We start from the raw sequence: 24,482 nt of genomic DNA, 5'->3' as shown, positions 1-24,482 counted from the left end.
CGGTACGCCCGTCACGGTGCAGTACGCACAGCCATACGAAGAATACGTCTCATAATACCACTATAGGTGAAAGTAGGGTTGCACTTGCACATTTTACAAATCAATATCTGCTCAATATCTTTACTTTACTTTACTTTACACTGGCTTACATTGATCTTTAACGTTGAATATTAAGCTTGTAATGCCAAATGTAGATGATGAATAAAACGTTGAAGCTTGCTTAGACAAGCGGACAGAATTACACTGCACTCGGCTCTCCCCTCCTCCCTTCCCGTTTTCTACAGCCTATGTGTCCCTAAAACAAAACCATCCATGATGAATTAATTAAATGTTTGTAACACAGCAGGGTCATTACAATTTTGCAGTTTTCTTTCGTTTTCTTGTTCGCCAAATAATGGTAACCAATGGAAAGACACACACACCTGCGCGAGAACACACGTCAACTTTCTCCCACGACCGCGGACTCTCACAGCTGATCGGAAAAAAAGAACAAAAGCACTACATACCACCAGATCATCTGAGCTCCTTTCCAGTTGCTGCTACTGTGTTTAAATCCAAAATATTGATAAATCCTCTGCCATTGTTGTGTAACATCATGTCATCTGTTCTCTACTCTTCTTCAGTCTCGGCTTCACGTTAAGTTAAATCCTCTCTACATTTACATTACATTTAACATTTACATTTACTCTCTACAAGTGAAACTGAAACTAAGTTGTTGCATAAGTTGTTAAAGGGGCAGTAGGCAATTAATTTACTCAGTGAATGCCTGAACAGTGAACACAGAATGACACCATGGAAATAAATGCCCAGTCCTTGAGAGAGACTGGGCATTTATTTCCATTTGCAGGGTTGACAACAGCTCTCTATTCTTAATGTTATTGACTAAAGTTACACACAAATTAAATGCTACCTTTCTCTACCGTTCCCGCGTACACTCTGACTATTATGACTATTCGCTGCTTGCGTAGACCACCTATATATCCCACAATGCATCACTCTTAAAGGAGCAGGCAACACCCTAATCTTACAACCCTACCCCCACTAGAGGTCTACTCTGCACAGGCCTGACATTTCGGCCCCAGCCCGGCCCAAGCCTGTAGCATTCAGGCCCGGCCCTACCCTAGCCCGAAAAGTTACAAAATTATTCGGCCCTAGCCTGACTTACAGTAGGCCCGAGGCCAATATTACGATGTGATGACAGACGTAGGACACATACACACACACACGCTACCTACGTTACACAGACAAATGCTACATTACGACAAAAAATGCACAATGCAATAACGACATAGCTCTGCGGCTAACAACAGCAACAATTACATGCCCACAGACTAAAACATTAATGTCAGGACACTAAAGCATACCGAAAACACTCATAAACCAGCAGCCAATTAATTTTAGTAAATCAGGGTGGACTCACCACTTCACTGTTAGATGAACGTCAGCAACAAAAACTGCGGTACTGAAATATCGCTCACTCGAGCTGCTGCTTGCGGGTAGGGCTGCAACGATTAGTCGACATAATCGACGTTGTCGATTATAAAAAATCGTCGACGAGGAATTGTTGCGTCGATTAGTCATTAAAATAAAAAAAATTTAAATTATTATAATAATATATATATATATTTTTTTGCACTACCTATCTTTGTGAAAGTGGCTTCTCAGCTCTGGTCCAGCCAGCTGAAGACTTCTTAGCTTAACATAACAGACCGACAGTAAGTTTGGGGGAACTAATGGGATAACTGGGGATGTTGTTTGGTCCTGACAAGAGTCTCAAAGCAACTCTGAGGTCATGCTCAATGTCCAATCTGTTCCTCTGCTCTGTCTTCAGCTGGACCAGAGCTGAGATAGGTAGTGCAAAAAATAAAAATAAAAAATAAATTATATATATATATATTTTTTTTTTATAATTGTTTTTTGATTAGTCGACTAATCGAAAAAATAATCGACAGATTAGTCGACTACCAAAATAGTCATTAGTTGCAGCCCTACTTGCGGGTATACTCAACACATAGCACACAAGTCTAGCTAGCAAAGGCAGCTTCTCCATCTCCGACATGCACGCTCTCAACAGTCTAGCTTGCTGCTTTGATGGAAACGCTACGTGACGTGACGGCGCGCTTGTGTGTGCGCGCACGACCCAAACCCTATCTATGCATAAAGAAATCGGCCTGAGCCCGGCCCTAATCAGCAGACCTCTAACCCCCACTCTATACAATGGGGTCATGTTTTTTTTTTGTTTTTTAACTTTTATTTATAACATTTTCAGCTTTTTCTGGCCACGCAGGACCTTTTGGCCACGCAGGACCGACAGAGGAGAGAGGGTGAAACGGGAGGAGAGGAGGGGAAGACATGCGGCATATGGCCACCGGTTTCTGGGAAACGAACCCGGGGCGACCGCTTTGCGACTCAGCGCGCTATGTGGTGTGCTACTGGAGCGCCCCACATTTTTATTTTTATGACCACATTGCTTAGCAGAGTTCAGTGATGTGAATGCAAATTAATGGAAACTGTCAAGTTGATCAACAGATTTTGACTGTAAGAATATGTATGTACTATTTTTCAGTAACTAGCACAACACTACAGATATATAGATATAGTATCTACAGATATGTAAAAAGGATTATATACAGGTATATGTACAGACAGATGTGGATATATATATATATATACGGCAACAATGAATATAAGTATATGGTATATACAGCATTATTGTACATGCTATGAAGAATGAAGAGCACGTTCAGCCTAAGACCCCCCCCCCCCCCCCCCGACACACCACAAACCACCTGGGCCAGTCCTTTATACCGGCAGCCATCAGGCTCTACAACAAAGGGCTCGGGCGGCCAGATCTGCTGCCAGAACTATCACCGTCAGAACTCGGGACTTGAGAACTAGAGACTCACATCATCGTACTACTGACTATCTTGTATTTTGCACTAGAGACTCATATCACTGGACTCTCATCACTGGACTATCTTGTGTTTGTACTTTTTATATTATATTGTATTTGTATCTATACTTTAAGTGTATCTATAGTGTATATAGATACTGGACTGTATAGGACTGTGAAGCTATGCATCCCCCACCCTGTATCCCCCCATGCTGCTTTGACACCCGAATTTCCCCAAGGGGATCAATAAAGGAGTTATGTGTTATGTGCAGGTGTATAAGTAGGTCATATAGAAGGATTCAGTATACCTCCCAGCCCTACAATAAGGTGAATGCTCCGCTATGATGATCCCTGCGGCTGTGCTGCCATACTGTACCTTGGCATCCTTCTGTGAGAACTTGCCGATCTCCCTCTGGCTCATGGCCAAGTCTCCTCCCAGGATGAGTGACCGTGGTGGGGCTCCTCCCACCCCCTCCTCCAACATGGGGGTGAAGGCGTGGGGGTCCCTCATGTAGACCTTCATCCCATGTTTCTGAGCACACGTGCACACGAACACAAAGCATGACGTGCAAAGAAGAAACGTGCACACTAACACACGCACTAGTCAAAAGGCAGCATTGTGTGAACGTAGTTATGACTGTTTTATTTTTATTTTACCTTGAGCTCCAAGTCTCTGCATATATGGGGTCTCAACAGACTCAGCAAATATGAACATCTGGAGAAGTGGAAACCTGCATGTAAGAATGTACGTAGATTGATTTAGGATTGTTTCAGAACTGCTTTTGGATTGTTTTAGGATTGCACAACCGATTATCTTCCATCTCTGTTTCTTTGAGCCTATCCGTGTCTCTCTGTCTCATCTCTCTGTCTCACACTTTTTTATTACTATTTAATTATTAATTCCTTATTACTGAATGAGCTATTAAAAAAGAATGCACCCGTTCTGGTCGTTGCACTGCCATATTGTCAGTCCGGGGAGAGTGTAGACTACCACGTGTCTCCTCTGTCAGTCTGGGGAGGATGTAGACTACCACATGACTCCTCTGTCTGTCTGGGGAGGGTGTAGACTACCACATGTCTCCTCTGTCGGTCTGGGGAGGGTGTAGACTACCACATGACTCCTCTGTCGGTCTGGGGAGGGTGTAAACTACCACGCGTCTCCTCTGTCTGTCTGGGGAGGGTGTAGACTGTAGACTACCACGTGTCTCCTCTGTCAGTCTGGGGAGGGTGTAGACTACCACACCACATGTCTCCTCTGTCTGTCTGGGGAGGGTGTAGACTACCACGTGTCTCCTCTGTCCGTCTGGGGAGGGTGTAGACTACCACATGACTCCTCTGTCGGTCTGGGGAGGGTGTAGACTACCACATGACTCCTCTGTCGGTCTGGGGAGGGTGTAAACTACCACGCGTCTCCTCTGTCTGTCTGGGGAGGGTGTAGACTACCACGGCCACGCGTCTCCTCTGTCTGTCTGGGGAGGGTGTAGACTACCACGTGTCTCCTCTGTCGGTCTGGGGAGGGTGTAGACTACCACATGCCTACTCTGTCTGTCTGGGGAGGGTGTAGACTACCAGGTGTCTCCTCTGTCAGTCTGGGGAGGGTGTAGACTACCACGTGTCTCCTCTGTCTGTCTGGGGAGGGTGTAGACTACCAGGTGTCTCCTCTGTCAGTCTGGGGAGGGTGTAGACTACCAGGTGTCTCCTCTGTCAGTCTGGGGAGGGTGTAGACTGTAGACTACCACGTGTCTCCTCTGTCTGTCTGGGGAGGGTGTAGACTACCACGTGTCTCCTCTGTCTGTCTGGGGAGGGTGTAGACTACCAGGTGTCTCCTCTGTCAGTCTGGGGAGGGTGTAGACTACCACATGTCTCCTCTGTCTGTCTGGGGAGGGTGTAGACTACCAGGTGTCTCCTCTGTCAGTCTGGGGAGGGTGTAGACTACCATGTGTCTCCTCTGTCAGTCTGGGGAGGGTGTAGACTACCACGTGTCTCCTCTGTCTGTCTGGGGAGGGTGTATACTACCAGGTGTCTCCTCTGTCTGTCTGGGGAGGGTGTAGACTACCACATGCCTACTCTGTCTGTCTGGGGAGGGTGTAGACTACCAGGTGTCTCCTCTGTCAGTCTGGGGAGGGTGTAGACTACCACGTGTCTCCTCTGTCTGTCTGGGGAGGGTGTAGACTACCAGGTGTCTCCTCTGTCAGTCTGGGGAGGGTGTAGACTACCAGGTGTCTCCTCTGTCAGTCTGGGGAGGGTGTAGACTACCACGTGTCTCCTCTGTCTGTCTGGGGAGGGTGTATACTACCAGGTGTCTCCTCTGTCAGTCTGGGGAGGGTGTAGACTACCACGTGTCTCCTCTGTCGGTCTGGGGAGGGTGTAGACTACCAGGTGTCTCCTCTGTCGGTCTGGGGAGGGTGTAGACTACCACGTGTCTCCTCTGTCAGTCTGGGGAGGGTGTAGACTACCACACACTGACCAGTAGGAGACGCTATTGCAACGACCAGGACTCATGCCCCACTGGCTTCCCACCAACGTCTGCCCAAGCTGGAACTTATCATTGCCGAGAATTGAACCCGGGCCTCGGCGGTGGTAGGTGAGTGCTTAGAGACCTCTATGCTACCCAGCCGTCCCAATGGCATCTAGTTTTTTACCAACGGATTTCCAGTTCCGCGTTCGCGTTCTGCGATCTGATTGGCCACTGACGTTTCTGGTGCGATCTGATTGGCCACTGACGTTTCTGGTCATGTGACATGTGCGCCCAATCGCGTTACGCCTCGAACAGCCTGCAAACTACCTAACGCCTAGTTTATCACTGGTTAAGCTTAGGCGACTCTTTCGAAGTTGGTTAAGGTTAGAGTTTGGAATCAGGGCTGGTGTTCTATCGCCCTGCTCTAAGACAAACTCTAACCTTAACCAACTTCGAAAGAGTGCCTAAGCTTAACCGGTGATAGAAACAGGCGTCACACGATTGGCGCGACCAGAAACGTCAGTGGCCAATCAGATCGCAGAACGCGAACGCGGAACTGGAAATCCGTTGGTCAAAGTAATCAGGCGTCCCAATGAGGTGTTCCTATTGTTCTGTTTGTAACTGAAGGTGCTGCCGATATCTCAGGTCTCCCTGGTAAATGAGATCCTTGATTTCAGCAGGATTAACCTGGATTAAGTCAAATCAAGTCAAATGTATCTATAAAGCATATTTCATACACGGAGGCAATCCAAAGTGCTGATAAATTGATAAAAGGAAGGCACAGTATAAATATTCTCTGGAGTAAAAAAATATATATATAAAAGGAACACAGAAGGGTATAGTATAAAAGTGGTACATTCTCACAAATAGATTTTCAGTGCATTAAAAAGAGAAAAAAAAAAAAAAAGTAAAGTGCAAAGAAGAGTGCAGTGGTTTAGCAGCAGCAGGCAAATTAAAATAAATGCATTAATTCATAACAACACACAACACACCTTGTCTGAATGTTGCAAACAGAATCACTTCATCACAATCAAATCCCTGTTTTAAACACTTCCATTCTCCTAACCCAGCTGTCTCAAGCTCAGGATCTTCCCCCAGAGAGAGGTCTCCTTACCTGGGAAGATTTCCTCCGACACAGCTGCCCCTCCCAGCACATGTCTACGCTCCAGTACTGCTGTCTTCAGCCCTCCCTTCTGTAGATAGGCAGACTACACATACACACACACACACACACATACTGTATACACAAACATATGCATGGCTGCACGATTAATCGATTTTAAATCGAAATCGCGATTTGTAATGATGCAATTATCAAATCGCAAACAAATTTTAATCACAAATCTTTTTTATTTATTTAACCAGGAAGTCCCATTGAGATACAAGATCGGTTTGGGGGAGGGAGGTAAGGGGTTTTAGATTGTGTGTTGTGAAGTTTAGACTTCAGAGAGGGAGAGTAAAGTACAGAAAAAAAGGTACCGTTGGGTACCGGTATCGATTCCCAGGTAAAAAGAAACATTTTCAAGCTCGGTGCCCCGAAAAGACCCAACGCGTAGGCCAGATGCAAGCCGCATTTTACAATAAACCTCTGTGGGGCTGCTTAAAAAAAATTATAATCGCAAGTTTAATCGCAATCGCAATATCTGTCAAGAAAAATCGCAATTCGATTATTTCCCAAAATCGTGCAGCCCTAATGTGTGGACAAAAATCATCAAAGTAATACACATGGACACACACACACACACACACACACACACACACACACACACACACACACACACACACACTCACTCACTCACTCACTCACTCACTCACTCACTCACTCACTCACTCACTCACTCACACAATCACCAGTATAGTTCACAAAGGTGTTAAAAGTAAGAAGATAGATGGGTTTACTTACTGCCACCAGTCCATTGTGTCCTACAATGAAAAAGAAATCTAGGATATTCTGAAGAAACGGGTTTAACAGCCTATAATATCCAAATGATGGCCTTGCAGAGAATGTTTGTGTAGTTCTCTTTTCTTCCAGTATGTCTGCCTGTAACCACTGGTGGTAACCACATTCAAAAGAAAATTAATGACCTAATTATTTGTGTGCGGTGGTAGAGTAGGTAAAACACTGGAAAAGCATAATATTACTGTCAATTATAATATTTTTGTTGATATATTTATCATATATCAACACGTAGTTGTTGTTTTACACATAGCAACAACAGTTGTCTATTCCATTGCCATGTACAAAATAACGGTTACACAGTATATAACGGTTACAGGCAGGCAGCCATGCTGGAAGAAAAAATAACTACACAAACATTCCGTGCAAGACCTCTATCATGAATGATTGATTGATTGAAAACTTTATTTAACAGATTGCAGAATGGGTACAGTACAGTACGGCTCAATACACACAATTGTTAAGGGGATGCAGACCAGAGAAAGACTTTCGTCTTGTTTACATCAGGGTCCCCCATTTTCAATTCATCATAAAACGCATAAATCGCATAAATCTTATAACCAATTTAGGATAATAAGTATACATATTTTCTTGTATAATTTGGCATGGTGTTCGGACACATTCCTAAATGTTTCCCTGCACGTTGGTATTGTTTAGTAATAATCAATAAGTAGCCTAGATAAGATTATATGATCATCTCAATGATCTCAATGTGCAAAGAGAGAGGGTCACTGTCGCCTAGTAACTGACCTCACCTTGTGAAGCTGCTTGCTGTCTTTACACAGGCAAGTTGAATGAATGAGTCCAAAGTTTAACAATTCAGATGACGCGTAGGCTACAACACAGGCTAATTTTCTCTACATTATTCTGTCATTCGTCTATTCTAAGAGAGCAATGCTACAGCAGGTAGGCTAAGCCTCGGCTACAACTAATTATTATTAATTTTGTAAACTCCCCACTTGCGCAACTTTTTGTCAACATCATTACACAGTGTTGTTGTTAATAACAGCTTAATAACAACTTGTTATGGCGAAAAGCATTAACACTTTTGGTTTTCCTGCAGGGGCAACAACGGTCCTACCTCCTCCGATGATCAACGCGTCATATTGTGACTTTATGGCGGAGTGGTTGGCCCTTGTCGCCACTGTCCCCAGATGTGTCGCAGCCTGCCGACCTCGGCCCCTCCACACCGCTGCTGCTGCCATTATTGCAAAAGATTGACGCGCTTCAATCCCACCCGCGTCTATTCGAAACGGTAGGTGGCGGTAATGCCCCCAAACAGTTGGTGGCCGACCGCCGTAAACCCCCAAGAAGAAGAAATTACCGGAAGGGGAGGAACTTCGCCTATCTATAGCTTTAACCAATCCCAGCGCTGTGGGCGGTGCCAGGGAGAAACAGCGGAAGATTCGATTTCGAAATGAAGATGGCGGCGGCGGAAAAAGACCCACAAAACAATAATAAACAGAACAGAAGGTAGCGTAATTTTAAATACTACGATAATAACAACCACTTCTTATGTTATTATCGTTACGTTAGCTATGCCCCCTAGCTACACTAGTTGCTTGTACCGCCTGCCACGTTTAACCCAGTGGTGGTTCACTGGTTAGCAATAATGACAAACTAGCTAACGCAGCTAGCCCCCTAGCTTAGCATCGTTGGTAGCAGTTAGCTGACAGCAGGGTAAACTACTAACACGTTAAACTGTTGGCATCTGTTTAGAATGCCCTCCTCCTCAAAACTGACTGCAGTGTGTTGTAGAGGCAACTGTGCGTCCATCCAAATTGTCAATAGCCTGCACTGTTGTCTCGACTAGGGGCTAACTTCAGCTCTGAATCGATTGATTGATTGACAACTTTATTTAACAGATTGCAGAATGGGTACAGTACAGTACGGCTCAATACACACAATTGTTAAGGGAATGCAGACCAGAGAAAGACTTTCGTCTTGTTTACATCAGGGTCCCCCATTTTCAATTCATCATAACATATGACATATACAGTTAGACAGTACCGCTACATCTATACATTTATGACATGCCAGATCTGCAAATACAGTACTGTTTGTGATACAAAAAGAGTCCAGAAATGAGAGTATATACATTTGACGTAGACACTGTACATTGGAGGAGGTTCTGCCAAAATCTCACCATATGATTTAGGAGTATTGTATATTTGTACAGGATAGGGGTGGCTATTTATTTTGTACCAGGGGTAGATGATCTGTATATTATAATACCAGGATGGGCTGTACATTATGTGCATAGTGATGGGGTATACTTACACATAATGTCTCACTTGTTCACTCACACAGAAGAGATCCATTTACAGATCAGATATTTATTTTATATTTTTGTATTGCTATTATCCTGCCTTTACCTCCACTCATGTTGCTGCTATGACACCCCCCCCCCCCCCAGGCATGAATAAAGGTCTTATCTTTAATCTTATCTCATGACTCTCTTTCACTATTGCATCTTTATCTTATCACGTCTCTCTCTCTCTCTGCTTCCCTCCTTCTCTGCACCAGAGGCACAGTGTGCATAATCAGCCAGGAGCCTGCGTCCTCCTCCAGCCAGCCGGTCATCTTCAACCCAGACTTCTTTGTGGAGCGGCTGAGGCACGAGCGGCCCCAGGCCTTCACAGACCTGGTGCTCGGTAACATCACCCGCTTGATAGACCTACCGGGGGATGAGTTTGCTCAGCTCACAGGAGAGACAGAGCCCAGGCTGCCCTCCCACATGGGCTTCCTACGCTCCTTCAACTTCCTCAAGCGTAAAGGTTAGGCCCTACTAAAACTAGTTTCAAATGTGGGTTCAGCAGTGGGTTTACAATGAAGGCACAGAGAGACACCTGCTGGTGATAATGGTCCATTACATCCAGGTACTCAAGAGGGTGAACTAAATGAATATGTATAATCCTGCTAGTTTGCAGTATATGTGATGTGCTGCTAGTACAGTATGATGCTACAGTTTATATTTAACCAGAGCCTGAACACATTTGGGTATATATGACCCTCCCCCCAGCCCCACCCAATGAAATTATCACTTTTCTCCAACTAACTTGTCTTTAGATTAGATTCAGATGTATTGTCATTATTCATTACAACTGTGCAGTACAACGGAAAGTCGTTTGGCATCCAACCAGAGTACAAATGTAACAGTAAAGTGCAATAGTAATATACAATGTACAGGTGATTAAACTGGGTACAAAATATTTAAATTACTACTACTAGATGTAGTGCTAATCAGATGTATCTACAGAGTTGTAGTATTAATATGTACAGTGATACAGGTATAAAGACAGTATGGTAGTAAGTCATACTGGCCAGCAGTGTAAATATAGTAAGAGTAGGTAAGGGATATGTACAGATATATGTACATGTGTGTACTTAGAAATTATCTGTAGTTTAGTTGATCATGAATAATCTGTGTTGCATGTACCTGACAAACTGAACTGTTTGTATTACAGTCATATTCCAACGTAACTGAATGTGTGTGTGTGTGTGTGTGTGTGGACTACTGTACTATTACAGGTATTGAAATGAACAATGCAACTTCCGTATACACTTTTTTTTCTTTCTTTATTTTTATGAATAATTAAATATCGATACTTGGCGTCCCTGTATCGATACAGTATCGCCACGCAAAGTATCGCGATACTACTACGAATCGATTTTTCCCCCATACAGTAGGTGGACTGATGACAGTGCAGAGAGTGACGCTTAAATAGTAATTCCTGTACATTTTGCATTATATATCTGGTTCTGATTTCTAGTTATTAGTGAATGAAATTATTAAGATATTCCTTAGTTTGCCCTAGACTATGTTGAACCTCCTCAACCCCCCCCCCCCTCACTTCAGGGACCTCCGTTGAGGGATTTTATTTATTTATTTTCCCTTTATTTAATCAAGCAGGTCAATCAAGGACAAATTCTTATTTACAATGACGGCCTGGCGAGAGGACAAAATGGCCTCTCGAAGGGTAACTGGGAAAGGGGACAAATAAAACAGAGACGGATGATACATACATCACAGAGGGACACGCATCAAAACACACATCAAACAAATCAAATAAAATGACGAGGCACAAAGCCTACTTATTTTCACTATTGGCGTCGTTAATACCTGGAGCTCACATCAAAGGGGCACAGGCCTGTTGATCTTGGCAATGCTGTTTGGGGGCCGTTATGGACCACGTAATACATTTTTAGTGTGTAGTTCCACAGTACAAGGCATGCTGAATACTTTATTTTGGCAATGGCATTGGGTTTCTTCATTGAGTGCTGCTTACCCATATCATTATGGAACAAGTATCTTGTGTGTTCAGTCTACAGAATTACACAAGGACCTTGCTGATATTACATCAGACCAGGTCAATTAGAATCAAGAGGTTTATTTGTCACATACTGTACATACCAGGGCATACAGTGAAATGCGGATGGTCATGCCTGCATCGATTGTGCAATAATACAATAATAAAATAGACATAGAAAAAGAAATGAAGAAAAAAATACTTGCCGAATTGGGGGGGGGAAAGCAAACCCCCTTTGAATTGAAAGAGTTGTAATGGCTTCTATGCTACTGCATCAACTACATCCAGGCCCAATTCCCTTCCCTTGACACTACTCCTCATTTTGGAGTGCCATCGTTAAACTGACATAACGATCGTGTCTGTCCTCAAAAGATACTTAAAACCATGAATGATTTCTTGATTTGGAGCAGTGGAAATAGTTGTATCATCTTTGGAATGGTGTGAGACGGGGAAAAAAGCGACCCATGATTCCTCAAAGGGAAAACAGATTCCTAAGTCCTTACGTTCTCCCTTCTACCCCTCCGTTTAGAGTCAGAATCTGAACACACTCCGTTTAGAGTCAGCATCTGAACACACACTGTTTAGAGTCAGCATCTGAAAACACTGTTTAGAGTCAGCATCTGAAAACACTGTTTAGAGTCAGCATCTGAAACACTGTTTAGAGTCAGCATCTGAAACACTGTTTAGAGTCAGCATCTGAAAACACTGTTTAGAGTCAGCATCTGAAACACTGTTTAGAGTCAGCATCTGAAACACTGTTTAGAGTCAGCATCTGAAAACACTGTTTAGAGTCAGCATCTGAAACACTGTTTAGAGTCAGCATCTGAAAACACTGTTTAGAGTCGGCATCTGAAAACACTGTTTAGAGTCAGCATCTGCACACACTGTTCAGAGTCAGCATCTGAAACACTGTTTAGAGTCAGCATCTGAAACACTGTTTAGAGTCAGCATCTGAAACACTGTTTAGTCAGCATCTGAAACACTGTTTAGAGTCAGCATCTGAACACACTCTGTTTAGAGTCAGCATCTGAAAACACTGTTTAGTGTCAGCATCTGAACACACTGTTCAGAGTCAGCATCTGAAACACTGTTTAGAGTCAGCATCTGAAACACTGTTTAGAGTCAGCATCTGAAAACACTGTTTAGTGTCAGCATCTGAACACACTGTTCAGAGTCAGCATCTGAACACACTGTTCAGAGTCAGCATCTGAAACACTGTTTAGAGTCAGCATCTGAAACACTGTTTAGAGTCAGCATCTGAAACACTGTTTAGAGTCAGCATCTGAAAACACTGTTTAGTCAGCATCTGAAACACTGTTTAGAGTCGGCATCTGAAAACACTGTTTAGTCAGCATCTGAACAAACTCTGTTTGGAGGCCCAGTCGGAGGCCTAGATGATTACTTTTCATAAACCCACAAAATAATCAGAATCTACACTACACAAAAGGAGGGGTAGGACCAAGTAGTAGGGGCGTATTGGGGCCCGCTTGAGGATGATTAGCCCACCGGCACTTTGGCGACCTCTAGCGGCTCGGTTGTGCATATTTTTTAATACAATATATAAATCGAATGAAAGACCTATTTGTTGCCTGTCGATAGCCCTTTCAGGTGACAAAATCCATTCAGCCGTTCTCGAGTTACATGCCGATATGCGAGGCGTGCGCCGAAGTACACAGCAGACTTGTAAATTCTTTCAAATACCACTGCCGACTCTCGGGCCTCTACCTCCGTCAATCATTTGGCAATCTAAAAAACTATTGGACAGGGTTGTAACCAATGAGTAGGGCTTTCCAATGGTACCCCATGTGGGAATGAGCGAATCAGGGATCTAGGTGAAAAGTCACGAGCCAAAACAGGAGAAAATTTGAATCGTTTTCTGAGCTCTCTCACCTTTTACCAAAACCGCTTCTAATCACTAATTTCGGAACGGATTTTTATGAAATTTGGACATGTACTACACAAGACTTCAGGCTAATGACCCAGGGTGTCTTTTCAGCCATACCTTAATATTAATATTAAATACTACTAACTACTACAGAAAAACGTGAGTAACAAGTTTTTCTACAACTCAAGTTCAGACATGTTACTCTATTTCATTAGCAATAAAAGTGAATTTTCTTTATTTTATCAGACACTTCAGAATGTCATCTTTCAAAAGAGACCAGGCTCATGCATGTGCTATAAGTATAAAGTATCGTATTTTGGTTTGCAGAAAAAGTATGCAGTCCTCAAAAATGAAAACTAAAATTACCACTTTTGGGGGCGATTGTTAATAGGTTCAAATGAGTTGTAATGGCTTCTATGCTAACTGTATCAAATACACTGAATGTCAAGGAGTCATGTGATTGTTTTCAGACAAAGGAGTGGTATTTGGCGCACCGCTGACTGAAGAAGGCATAGCACAGATATATCAGCTCATCGAATACCTGAGTAAAAGTGAGTAAGACTTTTTATCACTACATATAATTGCCTATATTTATGTCTTTCTACTATTACTCTGCCCATACCTCTACCTCCACTCCCCCATCCCCCATGCCACTATGATAAGATATTCCTTTATTTACAGAAAAAAGCATTTCATGGAAAAGTATTCTGTATTTTACTATGACAACTAATAAAGAAACTTGAAACTTGATCCCCTTGGGGAAATTCAGGCATAAACAATAACAATATAATTAACTCTGGACATATGGGCAACAAGGTGCAAGATGAGGGTATGTATGCCCTCTCAAGTTATATTTGCCCTACAATAAATATAGTTACAATATATATATAATCTAATCTCTTCTTGCCCCTCCGGAAGTCCACCACCAGCTCCTTGGTCTTACTGGTGTTGAGTTGGAGGTGGTTGCTGTCGCTCCACCCCATAAAGCTCTCCACCAGGGCTCTATACTCTTCATCGTCGTCAGTGATGTAGCTTACGATGGAGGACTCGTCAGAACTTCTGCAGGTGGCACCCGCTTGAGTTGTGGCAGAAGTCTGAGGTATAGAGGTTGAAAAGGAAGGGTGACAGCACAGTTCCTTGGGGGGGCACCGGTGTACATACTGCGGCCTGTCAGTGAGGTAGTCCTTGATCCAGGCCACCAAGCCGTGCTCCAGCTGCATCACAGAGAGCTTCTCCGCTAGCAGTGAAGGCTGGATGGTGTTGGAAGGCGGTGGAGAAGTCGAAGAACATAATCCTCACTGAGCTGCGCGGCTTCTCCAGGTGCGTGTAAGCTCTGTGGAGCATATAGATGATGGCGTCCTCCACCTCGATGTTTGCCTGGTATGCAAACTGCAGGGGGTCGAGGGAGTCATGCACCAGGGGCTTGCGGTGTTGCAGGACCAGCCTCTCGAACGTCTTCATGACGTGTGACGTCGGAGAGACTGGCCTGTAGTCGTTGAGGGTGCCCGGGTCGTATGATGCCCGAATTTCCCCCAACGGGATCAATAAAGGAATATCTTATCTTATAAGTAACCACAACCACGCATGCATTTTCCTTAGCTAATATCGTTTATACCCATAATCCCATAATGACGGTTGCATATTCGGTGTCATTAACTTTTCTGTAACTTAGTTGAGGAGCATGAGCTCATGGTCTATTTCTAGCAGGGCATGATGATGATGTCACTCGCTGAAAGTGGACACTGGGAGCAAACGCTGCAGTCAATAATTTATCTGAAAGCACTTTGCCCCCCCCCTCCATTCTGTCTCCTTCGTCCTCCGTCTGCCCCCCCCCCCCTTCACGCCTCTATCGTTTACATTGTTGTTCCTCCCCCTCCTCCCTCGCGTGTCCCTCAGACCTCCAGTCGGAGGGGCTGTTCCGCGTCCCGGGACACAGCCTGAGGCAGGCGGCCCTCAGGGAGCTGCTGAACGCCGGCGCGGCGATAGACCTGGAGACGGGCGACTTCCACCCCAACGACGCGGCCACCCTGCTGAAGACCTACCTGGGGGAGCTGCCGGAGCCCCTGCTCACCCACAGGCACTACCACGCTCACCTGAAGATAGGAGGTACACTACACACACACACACACAGACACTACCACGCGCACCTGAAGATAGGAGGTACACACACACACACACACACACACACAGACACTACCACGCTCACCTGAAGATAGGAGGTACACACACACAGACACATACACACACACACACACACTACCACGCTCACCTGAAGATAGGAGGCACACTACACACACACAGACACACACACTACCACGCTCACCTGAAGATAGGAGGTACACACACACAGACACATACACACACACACACTACCACGCTCACCTGAAGATAGGAGGCACACTACACACACACAGACACACACACTACCACGCTCACCTGAAGATAGGAGGTACACTACACACACACAGACACTACCACACTCACCTGAAGATAGGAGGTACACCACACACACACACACAGACACTACCACGCGCACCTGAAGATAGGAGGTACACACACACACACACACACACACTACCACGCTCACCTGAAGATAGGAGGTACACTACACCACACACACACACACACACACTACCACGCTCACCTGAAGATAGGAGGTACACTACACCACACACACACACACAGACACTACCACGCTCACCTGAAGATAGGAGGTGTTGACACACACACACACACACACACACATACACACACACACTACCACGCTCACCTGAAGATAGGAGGTACACACACACACTACCACGCTCACCTGAAGATAGGAGGTACACACACACACACTACCACGCTCACCTGAAGATAGGAGGTACACACACACACACTACCACTCTCACCTGAAGATAGCAGGTGTTGACACACACACACACACACACACACACAAACACACACACACACACACACACTCTACCACTCTCACCTGAAGATAGCAGGTGTTCACAGACACAGACACAGACACACACACACACACACACACACACACACTACCACTCTCACCTGAAGATAGCAGGTGTTGACACACACACACACACACACACACACACACACACACACACACACACACACACACACACACACACACACACTCACAGTGGTGGAGTGGAAAGTACAATATTTCCTTTGAAATGTAGTGGAGTAAAAGAAAGTTCCCTAAAATGAAAATACTCTCGTAAGTTACAAGTTACTCGAAATTGTACTTAAGTACAGTACTTAAAAATACTTTCCACCACTACATACACACACACAAATCACACACAAACTATTATATCATTTTTGTTTATATAAAAATTTTCTAATATTCACTAAAAGTAACACATCAAACAGATACTCAGTAGGTATCAGGCGACATTAAAAGGTTTTAACACGTGGAATCGGTGAGAACCAGTAGTTTCCAGGTCCATCTCTAATTCATAACTTCCACCCCGTCTCCTCCCTCCTCCGCGGTGCTCAGAGCTGACTCTTCTGGACGAGCAGGGGAACAGGACCGGCCTGCCGGATAAGGAGCGTCAGATCGAAGCCTTCCAGCTGCTCTTCATGCTCCTGCCTCCAGCCAACCGCAACCTGCTGAAGTTGCTGCTGAACCTGCTCTACCACACCGCCCGCAACCAGGACGCCAACAAGATGTCCGCCATCAACCTGGCCACCATGTTCGCCCCCCACATCATCTGGCCCAAAAACGTAGGCCGTTTCCGTTTCCATAATTCTGTGGCAATTGATTGTCTTTTCAATGGGGATTATATCATGACGTCGAGATATCGCCATACGTCATTTCGCCATGCATATAATTATCACAAATTGATAACGGGTGCATATATTACACATGTATTGATTGAATTACATTTCTCACAAAATTTGTTACGAATTTGAAGAGTTGTTGTTTTTATTGTGTTTTTTGTTTTTTCAGGTGACTGCGAGCAACCTGAGTGGAAACATCCAGAAACTGAATAATGGCGTCGCTTTCCTCATCAAGCACTCCCAGAAACTCTTCAGGGTGAGGGTTCTGAGATTTGTTGTTTTATTTATTTAAATTCTTTAAGAACTTTTACATTTCCTTTTACAAAAGCTTGTCTGAGGATTCAGAATGGTTGTTTCCACTATGTGGTACAACTCTACTCGACTCTTAGGCCGTGTTCACATCTGAAAGTCCACGGATAGTCCGGACTTTATGGTGGACCAAATGTGAGAATACATTGTTTGGTTTGCGTTTGGTTTGAGCGTCCCTAATTTTTAGTTGAGAGCGAGGGAGAGAACGTGCGAGTCTAGAGAGGAGAGACTGTCATTACGCTCGTGGCGCGAGTCTGACTACGGAGCGCACACTGCAATGCACTGTAGGCTACTTTGGACTGTATCTACAAAACCTGTTAATCATCTGCCCTGTTACGACCCTGGCTCAAAGGCACGCAACCTATGTGCAAACCAACACCAAAAACCGTGCTTAAACTCAAAATGCTACTCTAACAAGGAATTACTGGTATAAACTAAAGTACAAGGATTGGAAGAACGTGACAACTCTCCCTCTAACCACAGACAGACCTGCATGTGTGTCTGAAGGCCTGGTTTTAACCATGCCAGCAGGTAACCAATCGGCAGCAATTAGCTAATTAGTAGCCCTCACCTGCATGCCCAGTGACACAGGAATGATCAGGCTCATGGTACATAACACCTCCCCCACCAAACTGGTTGCCCAAGAGGCAACCACAACACATCAAACCCATAAACAAAAAAAACAACTGTGACCCATTAGTCGTCAGGGCCACTACCACAACAGCGATAACGGGCCGGCCCCTGTCGAACACGACCACCAACCGTGTTGTATGCTCCCTTTCAATAGGCCCCTCCACCGATACCGACCTGTCAAAAATAGACTGCAAACCAAAATCAATCTGAGAACCAATCTCACTGCGCTCAACAGAACAGAACACAGAAAAACAAAAACCATAGATCACTGATACCACCACCGCGCCCATATCCATCCCACCTGGCACTGGCAGTTCAGGATACTGCAAACCGTGAACCTCCAGAGTAGGATGTACAGCCCCACCGTCCCTGGAACATGGCAGTACGTCAGTCACAAAAACGTCTGGAACACCATCTAAAATGGCGTCACCCAAAATAACATTGTCCTGATCAAAATGGCTGCCACTCAACAGACCAGGTCGCGAAGGCGGCTCCTGCTCCACAGGACACAGGTAACTAGGTTGACCATCACACCTAGTGCATGGCAGAGAATCAGTGTGGACACGTGGATCAATGTCAGAATCATCAACTGACTTACTGGGACCATCCCTGCCCACAAGTGAAACATTAGGGACAATAGAGCTACTGTGGGAAGGCTGGCAGCCTAAGTCAGGCCTAGTAGCCTCTTCAACTAGAACGGTGTCACATGAATCAACAGCACCTCTCATAGCATCCTTCCCACACTCATCCTCCAATTCGTTCGTGGCCTCAGCCACCGTACAGGCTGGGAAGACCTTGAGACACTGTGCTGCCATATCATCTCCTGCCACATGCCTCTCCGGCACGCATGTCAACTCTGGTTTCACCACCGGGCCTAACACAAAGGCACAATCAAGAGAATCATTATGCAGAGGTACATCCACAGTGTGTTTTCCAAAATTCTCAACAGGTACACTTTTCACTTCAACAAAGAATGTGTCACTATGTGTAATGTCCCAAGTCGAAGTATCAACAACATCACTTTTGTCCTTTGACATTGCCCGTGTCACAGCACACACAGGGAACACTCCTGGATGTTTCTGTGCCAGCTCATTAGGGACCTCAGAAACCACAGGAATGGGAGCTACAACTGGAGTAGCCAACACTTTGTCACCAGCCAAATCATTCCCTAGAATGAAGGACACCCCCCCTTATGGGAATGTGAGAACATACCCCCACAACAACATTGCCTGATACTAAGGGAGAATTGAGCGTGACCTCATGCAAAGGTGCATCCACAAATCCACCCCCAAAGCCCCGAACAACGACACCGGAATGCAAAGAAGAGTTTTCTGAAAACGGCAAAATCCCCTCCAGAATGAGGGACTGAAAAGCACCGGTATCTCTCCAAATTGTTATAGCCTGTTTGGACTCTAATGCATTAGTCAGGGAAACAAATCCATCCATCATAAATCTTGAGGAACCCTCGAGCTCTTTGTCCACACGTTTGATACTTTCCCCACCACCCTCTAACGTTGGCATAGGTGTTCTGCATCTGGTTTCTACCAGAGCCACCGTTCTGAAATTTTTCTGTTCAAGCACCGGGCACCCAGCAACGATATGACCAGGCTCTTTACAGTAGAAACAGATAATCCCTTCTGGGAATGCACCAGCAGAACCACCCCGCCTAGGAGGTGAAGTTAACTGACCAGCAGACACAGGTTTTGGGAAACGGCCCCCCTGAACAGGACGCCTATCCCTGGACTCGACACGGTAGTCCTCCAAAAAAACGGACTTGTGTGTCAACACAAACTCATCAGCGAAGACAGCGGCATCGCCTATCTTCGATACCCTACGCTCGTTTAGATGAGTGGAAACGGTATCAGGAACACATCTTTTAAATTCCTCTAGGAGAATCAACTGTCTAAGCTGCTCTCTTGACTCTGCTCTCTGAGAGGTGCACCACCTGTCAAACAGGTTCTCCTTCTCTCTTCCAAATTCAACATAAGACTGTCCCTCCGACCTGCGATAACCTCTAAAACGCTGACGATAGGCCTCGGGGACCAACTCATAAGCCCTCAATATGGAAGCTTTAACAAGCTCATAGTCGGCACTTTGTTCAAGGGACAGAGCAGTATAGGCTTCTTGCGCCTTACCAACAAGAACACACTGCAGCAGCAGCGTCCAGGCCGTATCAGGCCACTTCAAGGTGGTTGCCACCCGTTCAAAAAGGGGAAAATACTTTTCCACATCCCTCTCAACGAAAGGAGGCACCATCCTAATATTTTTGCTGACATCAAAACCGGAACGCGACTCTGAATGCAGAGCACCCGCCTGCAAGGCAGCATGCTTATATTCAAGCTCCTTCTGCGCATGCTCGTGCTCCAGCAACATTTGTTTCTCCTTAAACTCACGCTCCTCTCTCCTCTCTCTCTCCTTAAGCTCACGCTCCTCTCTCCTCTCCTCACGCTCTTGCTGTAGCTGCCTTTCCTTAAACTCCAACTATCTAATCCTCCACTCACCCTCTGCACCAGATAGTAGCGGAGACGCGTCAGACAAAGGAGGCTCCTCCACCCTCGCCGCAAGCACCTGCTCCCTAACGAGCAAAGCCCTCAAAGCACCCAAGGCAGTCTGTTTCAAACGCTTCTCATTGGCAGTAAGCTCCACCCTATAGTGCACAGCAAGCTCCAGAAGCTGCTCCTTGGAAAACCTTTCCAACAACTCATCAGAAGGGTGATCAACAAAATCCTTCATGGAAGCCATCCCTACTGCACCAGCGCCACAACCTGTTCACTATAGAGCCACCAAAAAGCTGCCAAAAGCACCCTAGCACACACACAATCTACCTAAAGAACCACCAAAGAGCCACTAAAGAAACACTAAAGAACCACTGAAGAACCATCGAAGAACCACGAAGAACCACGAAGAGCCACTAAAGAACCACTGAAGAAACACTACAGAACCACTGAAGAACCATAAAGAATGCCAATGCCAATACTAATAACCAGAATGGGACGCGGTGGAAATGTGTGCTCTACGGAGCGCACATTTCTAGTTTGCAAAAAAAATAAAATAAAAAAACAACCGCCCTGAAATAAATAGACGTGTCATACACGCAGGAGGTCAGGTGCTAACAGGTATGCTAACCAAACACTCAAAACAAACAAAATAAATACAACAAACAAATTCAAACGGGTGCCCCTTCTAACCTGATATGACTACTTACGCTTCTACATCTAACCTGCAGTCAAAACCGGCCCACCACATGTCTACCCTAAGAAACACTAAATCAGGCCCTACCACACTACCTGTGTTTTCTGGCCCCCTATTCTACCTACCCTTAAGCTAATGCCCCGTAGACCTAACCATCTTCAACCACACCTGCTACCAGCCAAAGATCATATTTGACCATCCACCCGTCAAGTATATGGTATGGTACAAGACAAGTGGATGGTACTAATCATTTCTCTGACTGCCCCAGGAGTATGTGGTGCACAGGAAGCTAACAAACAACCAGAAAACAATGTCCCTACCTTAGGGATGGGTACCTTTCACATTTGAACCGATACCGGTACCTGTGAATCGATACCAGTACCCAACGGTACCTTTTTTCTGTACTTTAGTCTCAAGAAATTTAATTTACCTACCTCAGTCGTAAAAAATAAAATCCAAACTTCAAATAACTACAATTTCGACAGTTTTCGGCTTGTCATTGCTCCGACTGCTTTGTTGTTGAATCAAGTCAAATCCTAGGTAAGCATATATTGTGCGTGTGAACGTTGACATGGGGGAAAAAAGTTTTTTTTTTTTTTTTTTTTTTTTTCTTTCTTCTCAGTTTCTCACTTGATTCGATACTCGGTAGTACCGACGTGTTTCGGTTCGGTACCTCAAAAGTACCGAATTCGGTACCCATCCCTACCCTACCTACATGTGGTGCCCACTAAACTATATATTTTAACAGCATAAGTAGTCACATCAAATTACAAACAAATAAGGGCATACTCACCTGTTTGATGAAACGGCTCAAGCCCCCACGTTACACAATATGTAACGAACACCACCCACACCATAGCACCATGACACACCATGCAAAAAAAAAAAACACCAAACAATTTCTAGGGGTATTTGTTTCCAAATTCAATCCCAGACGAGCGCCCAACTGTTACGACCCTGGCTCAAACCAACACCAAAAACCGTGCTTAAACTCAAAATGCTACTCTAACAAGGAATTACTGGTATAAACTAAAGTACAAGGATTGGAAGAACGTGACAACTCTCCCTCTAACCACAGACAGACCTGCATGTGTGTCTGAAGGCCTGGTTTTAACCATGCCAGCAGGTAACCAATCAGCAGCAATTAGCTAATTAGTAGCCCTCACCTGCATGCCCAGTGACACAGGAATGATCAGGCTCATGGTACATAACAGCCCTTTATTCATTTGCTTAGATTTTTTGTACACGTGATCTCAAGAAGGTGCTGAATGCAATTTTTCATGTCTGGTCAGTTTTAGCATGGTGTTATTCACAGTCAAAAAAAATATATTCTCATTTGGTTCATTACAATTTATTCAAGCCTAGATTCAAGAGTTTATTCATCACATACATACCAGGGCATACAGTGAAATGCGGTTGGCCATGCCCGCTACTATTGTGCAATAAAACAATAGTAATAGTAGTAATAATAATAAGATAACTAGAATAGACATGATAAATAGACATGTTAATAAATCACTTAAAGGCACTGGATCCTATGTACACTCCTATACAATGTGCAGTTTTACTTATTTATGTCCCTATGCTATATTTGCTGTTACTAACTATACTATGCAACAATCGGAACAAGTTATTTTCTTAAAGCTTGACCAGGCTGTTGTTGGGGTGGTGAGGGGCCTTCATTATTCTGCAGGCTCTGGATTTGCACCTCCTATTGTATAAGGGTGTCTTCTCATTAGGAACAGGTGCTCCGATCCGTCCTCGCTCCGTCCTTGAGTGCGAACTCCCCCCCTCCCTCTCCCCCCTCTGGTTTGCGTACACACTGCAGTCTTAATTCACTCCCAGCCAGGCACAATTGAGGAGAGCAACTCTCTATAGTCTATATATTTCTGAATTAACCAAAACAGTTACACAGGACATTTTCGCTGTACCTCGGGAAGTAATGTACCAGCTAAACCTACACGATGGCGGGATTTTGGATACTTTTCCTACACTAAAAACATTATGGCCATGCTGCGCGCTAACCACATAGATTACAGACAGATAGACAAAACATAACGAACAACGTAAAAGATAATATGCATATATACTTGATCGCTATAGTCATGCTGAACACAACTAGTCACAACGTCGGGCTCCCAATTGCTTTGGATGGGCTAACCGGCCACATTACTGTGGGTAATAAACGGGGCACTGGTTGGTTTTGGCCGATTATGCTGTCCACTGCATCAAACCACGGAAAAGATATTGAAGCCTCATCTTCTTCACTTTTAGCTCGACATTGTTGACTGATCTGTTGTACCTGCACGCACATTTTCTAATAACAGCATTATTAGACATGCCAAATTGCCAATCCAACGAAAGACGTTCTGGTCACGCTGGAGTAAAGCCAAATCGGATGTTGCGTCTTTTACTTGTTGTTTGTTATTCTAAGATGCTAATTCATCTGTATCTGGATAACCAATGAACGGATTTTGTCAAGGCAGGTAGCGTTATTTCGGGTTATTTTGTCCAGTTGTTGCTGTATGTTTTTATCTGCCCAAAATTCAAGCAAGCATGAAAGCATTATGCTTGCACACCATGCCCCGCTCCGTCGTCGGGGACACTGGCGCGCACCCAAGACCACCTATTCCAACGGTCCAGGTTTGGAGCGAATCAGCGTCCCCGGTGACTGGGGGCAGCGTTCTCATCACACTCTATTTTGGTGCGATCGTGCTCTGATTCGACCCTGAATGTGTCCCCTGCTGTATTCTCCTAAAATCCACGATCAGCTCCTTGGTTTTACCAATGTTCAGGAGTAGGCTGCTATCCCGGCACCACCGTGCCAGTACATCAACCTCCTCCCGCTAGGCCTTTTCGTCATTGTTAGAGATCAGCCCCACTACCACCATGTGTCGTCCGCAAACTTCACTATGGAGTTGGAGCTGAACCTGGCCACACAGTCATGTGTGTACAGTGAATACAGCAGGGGGCTCAGAACACAGCCCTGGGGGGACCCGATGCTCAGTGTGATTGAGTTGGAGGTGTGTCCACCCACCCTGACCGCCTGGCGCCTG

At 44.9% G+C, this 24,482-nt stretch overlaps 2 protein-coding genes across 2 annotated transcripts in view; one reads left to right on the top strand and one right to left on the bottom strand.

Annotated features, from left to right (window-relative positions):
- pyroxd2 (pyridine nucleotide-disulphide oxidoreductase domain 2) overlaps nt 1-8,513 on the bottom strand; it is a gene marked incomplete at its 5' end in the record, with an annotated part of 76,826 nt that extends 68,313 nt beyond the window's left edge. Inside the window, 5 exons of the mRNA XM_084321436.1 lie at nt 3,270-3,425; nt 3,551-3,624; nt 6,466-6,559; nt 7,255-7,274; nt 8,390-8,513. Of these exons, the coding sequence (XP_084177562.1) occupies nt 3,270-3,425; nt 3,551-3,624; nt 6,466-6,559; nt 7,255-7,274; nt 8,390-8,513 (468 nt within the window). The remainder of the gene's footprint in view (nt 1-3,269; nt 3,426-3,550; nt 3,625-6,465; nt 6,560-7,254; nt 7,275-8,389) is intronic.
- Nucleotides 8,514-8,711: 198 nt separating this feature from the next.
- Nucleotides 8,712-24,482, top strand: part of LOC311234893 (rho GTPase-activating protein 19-like) — a 35,684-nt gene continuing 19,913 nt past the window's right edge. The window contains exons 1-6 of the mRNA XM_084322159.1: nt 8,712-8,781; nt 9,835-10,085; nt 13,974-14,054; nt 15,400-15,609; nt 17,009-17,235; nt 17,462-17,548. Coding sequence (XP_084178285.1) covers nt 8,726-8,781; nt 9,835-10,085; nt 13,974-14,054; nt 15,400-15,609; nt 17,009-17,235; nt 17,462-17,548 — 912 coding nt within the window. The 5' untranslated portion in view covers nt 8,712-8,725. The remainder of the gene's footprint in view (nt 8,782-9,834; nt 10,086-13,973; nt 14,055-15,399; nt 15,610-17,008; nt 17,236-17,461; nt 17,549-24,482) is intronic.

The sequence above is a fragment of the Notolepis coatsorum genome (genome assembly GCF_963971535.1).
Source record: "Notolepis coatsorum genome assembly, chromosome: 9".
Taxonomy (NCBI): Eukaryota; Metazoa; Chordata; class Actinopteri; order Aulopiformes; family Paralepididae; genus Notolepis; species Notolepis coatsorum.
Note: the sequence above shows the minus strand (reverse complement) of the source record. Positions and strands in the feature narration are given on the sequence as shown.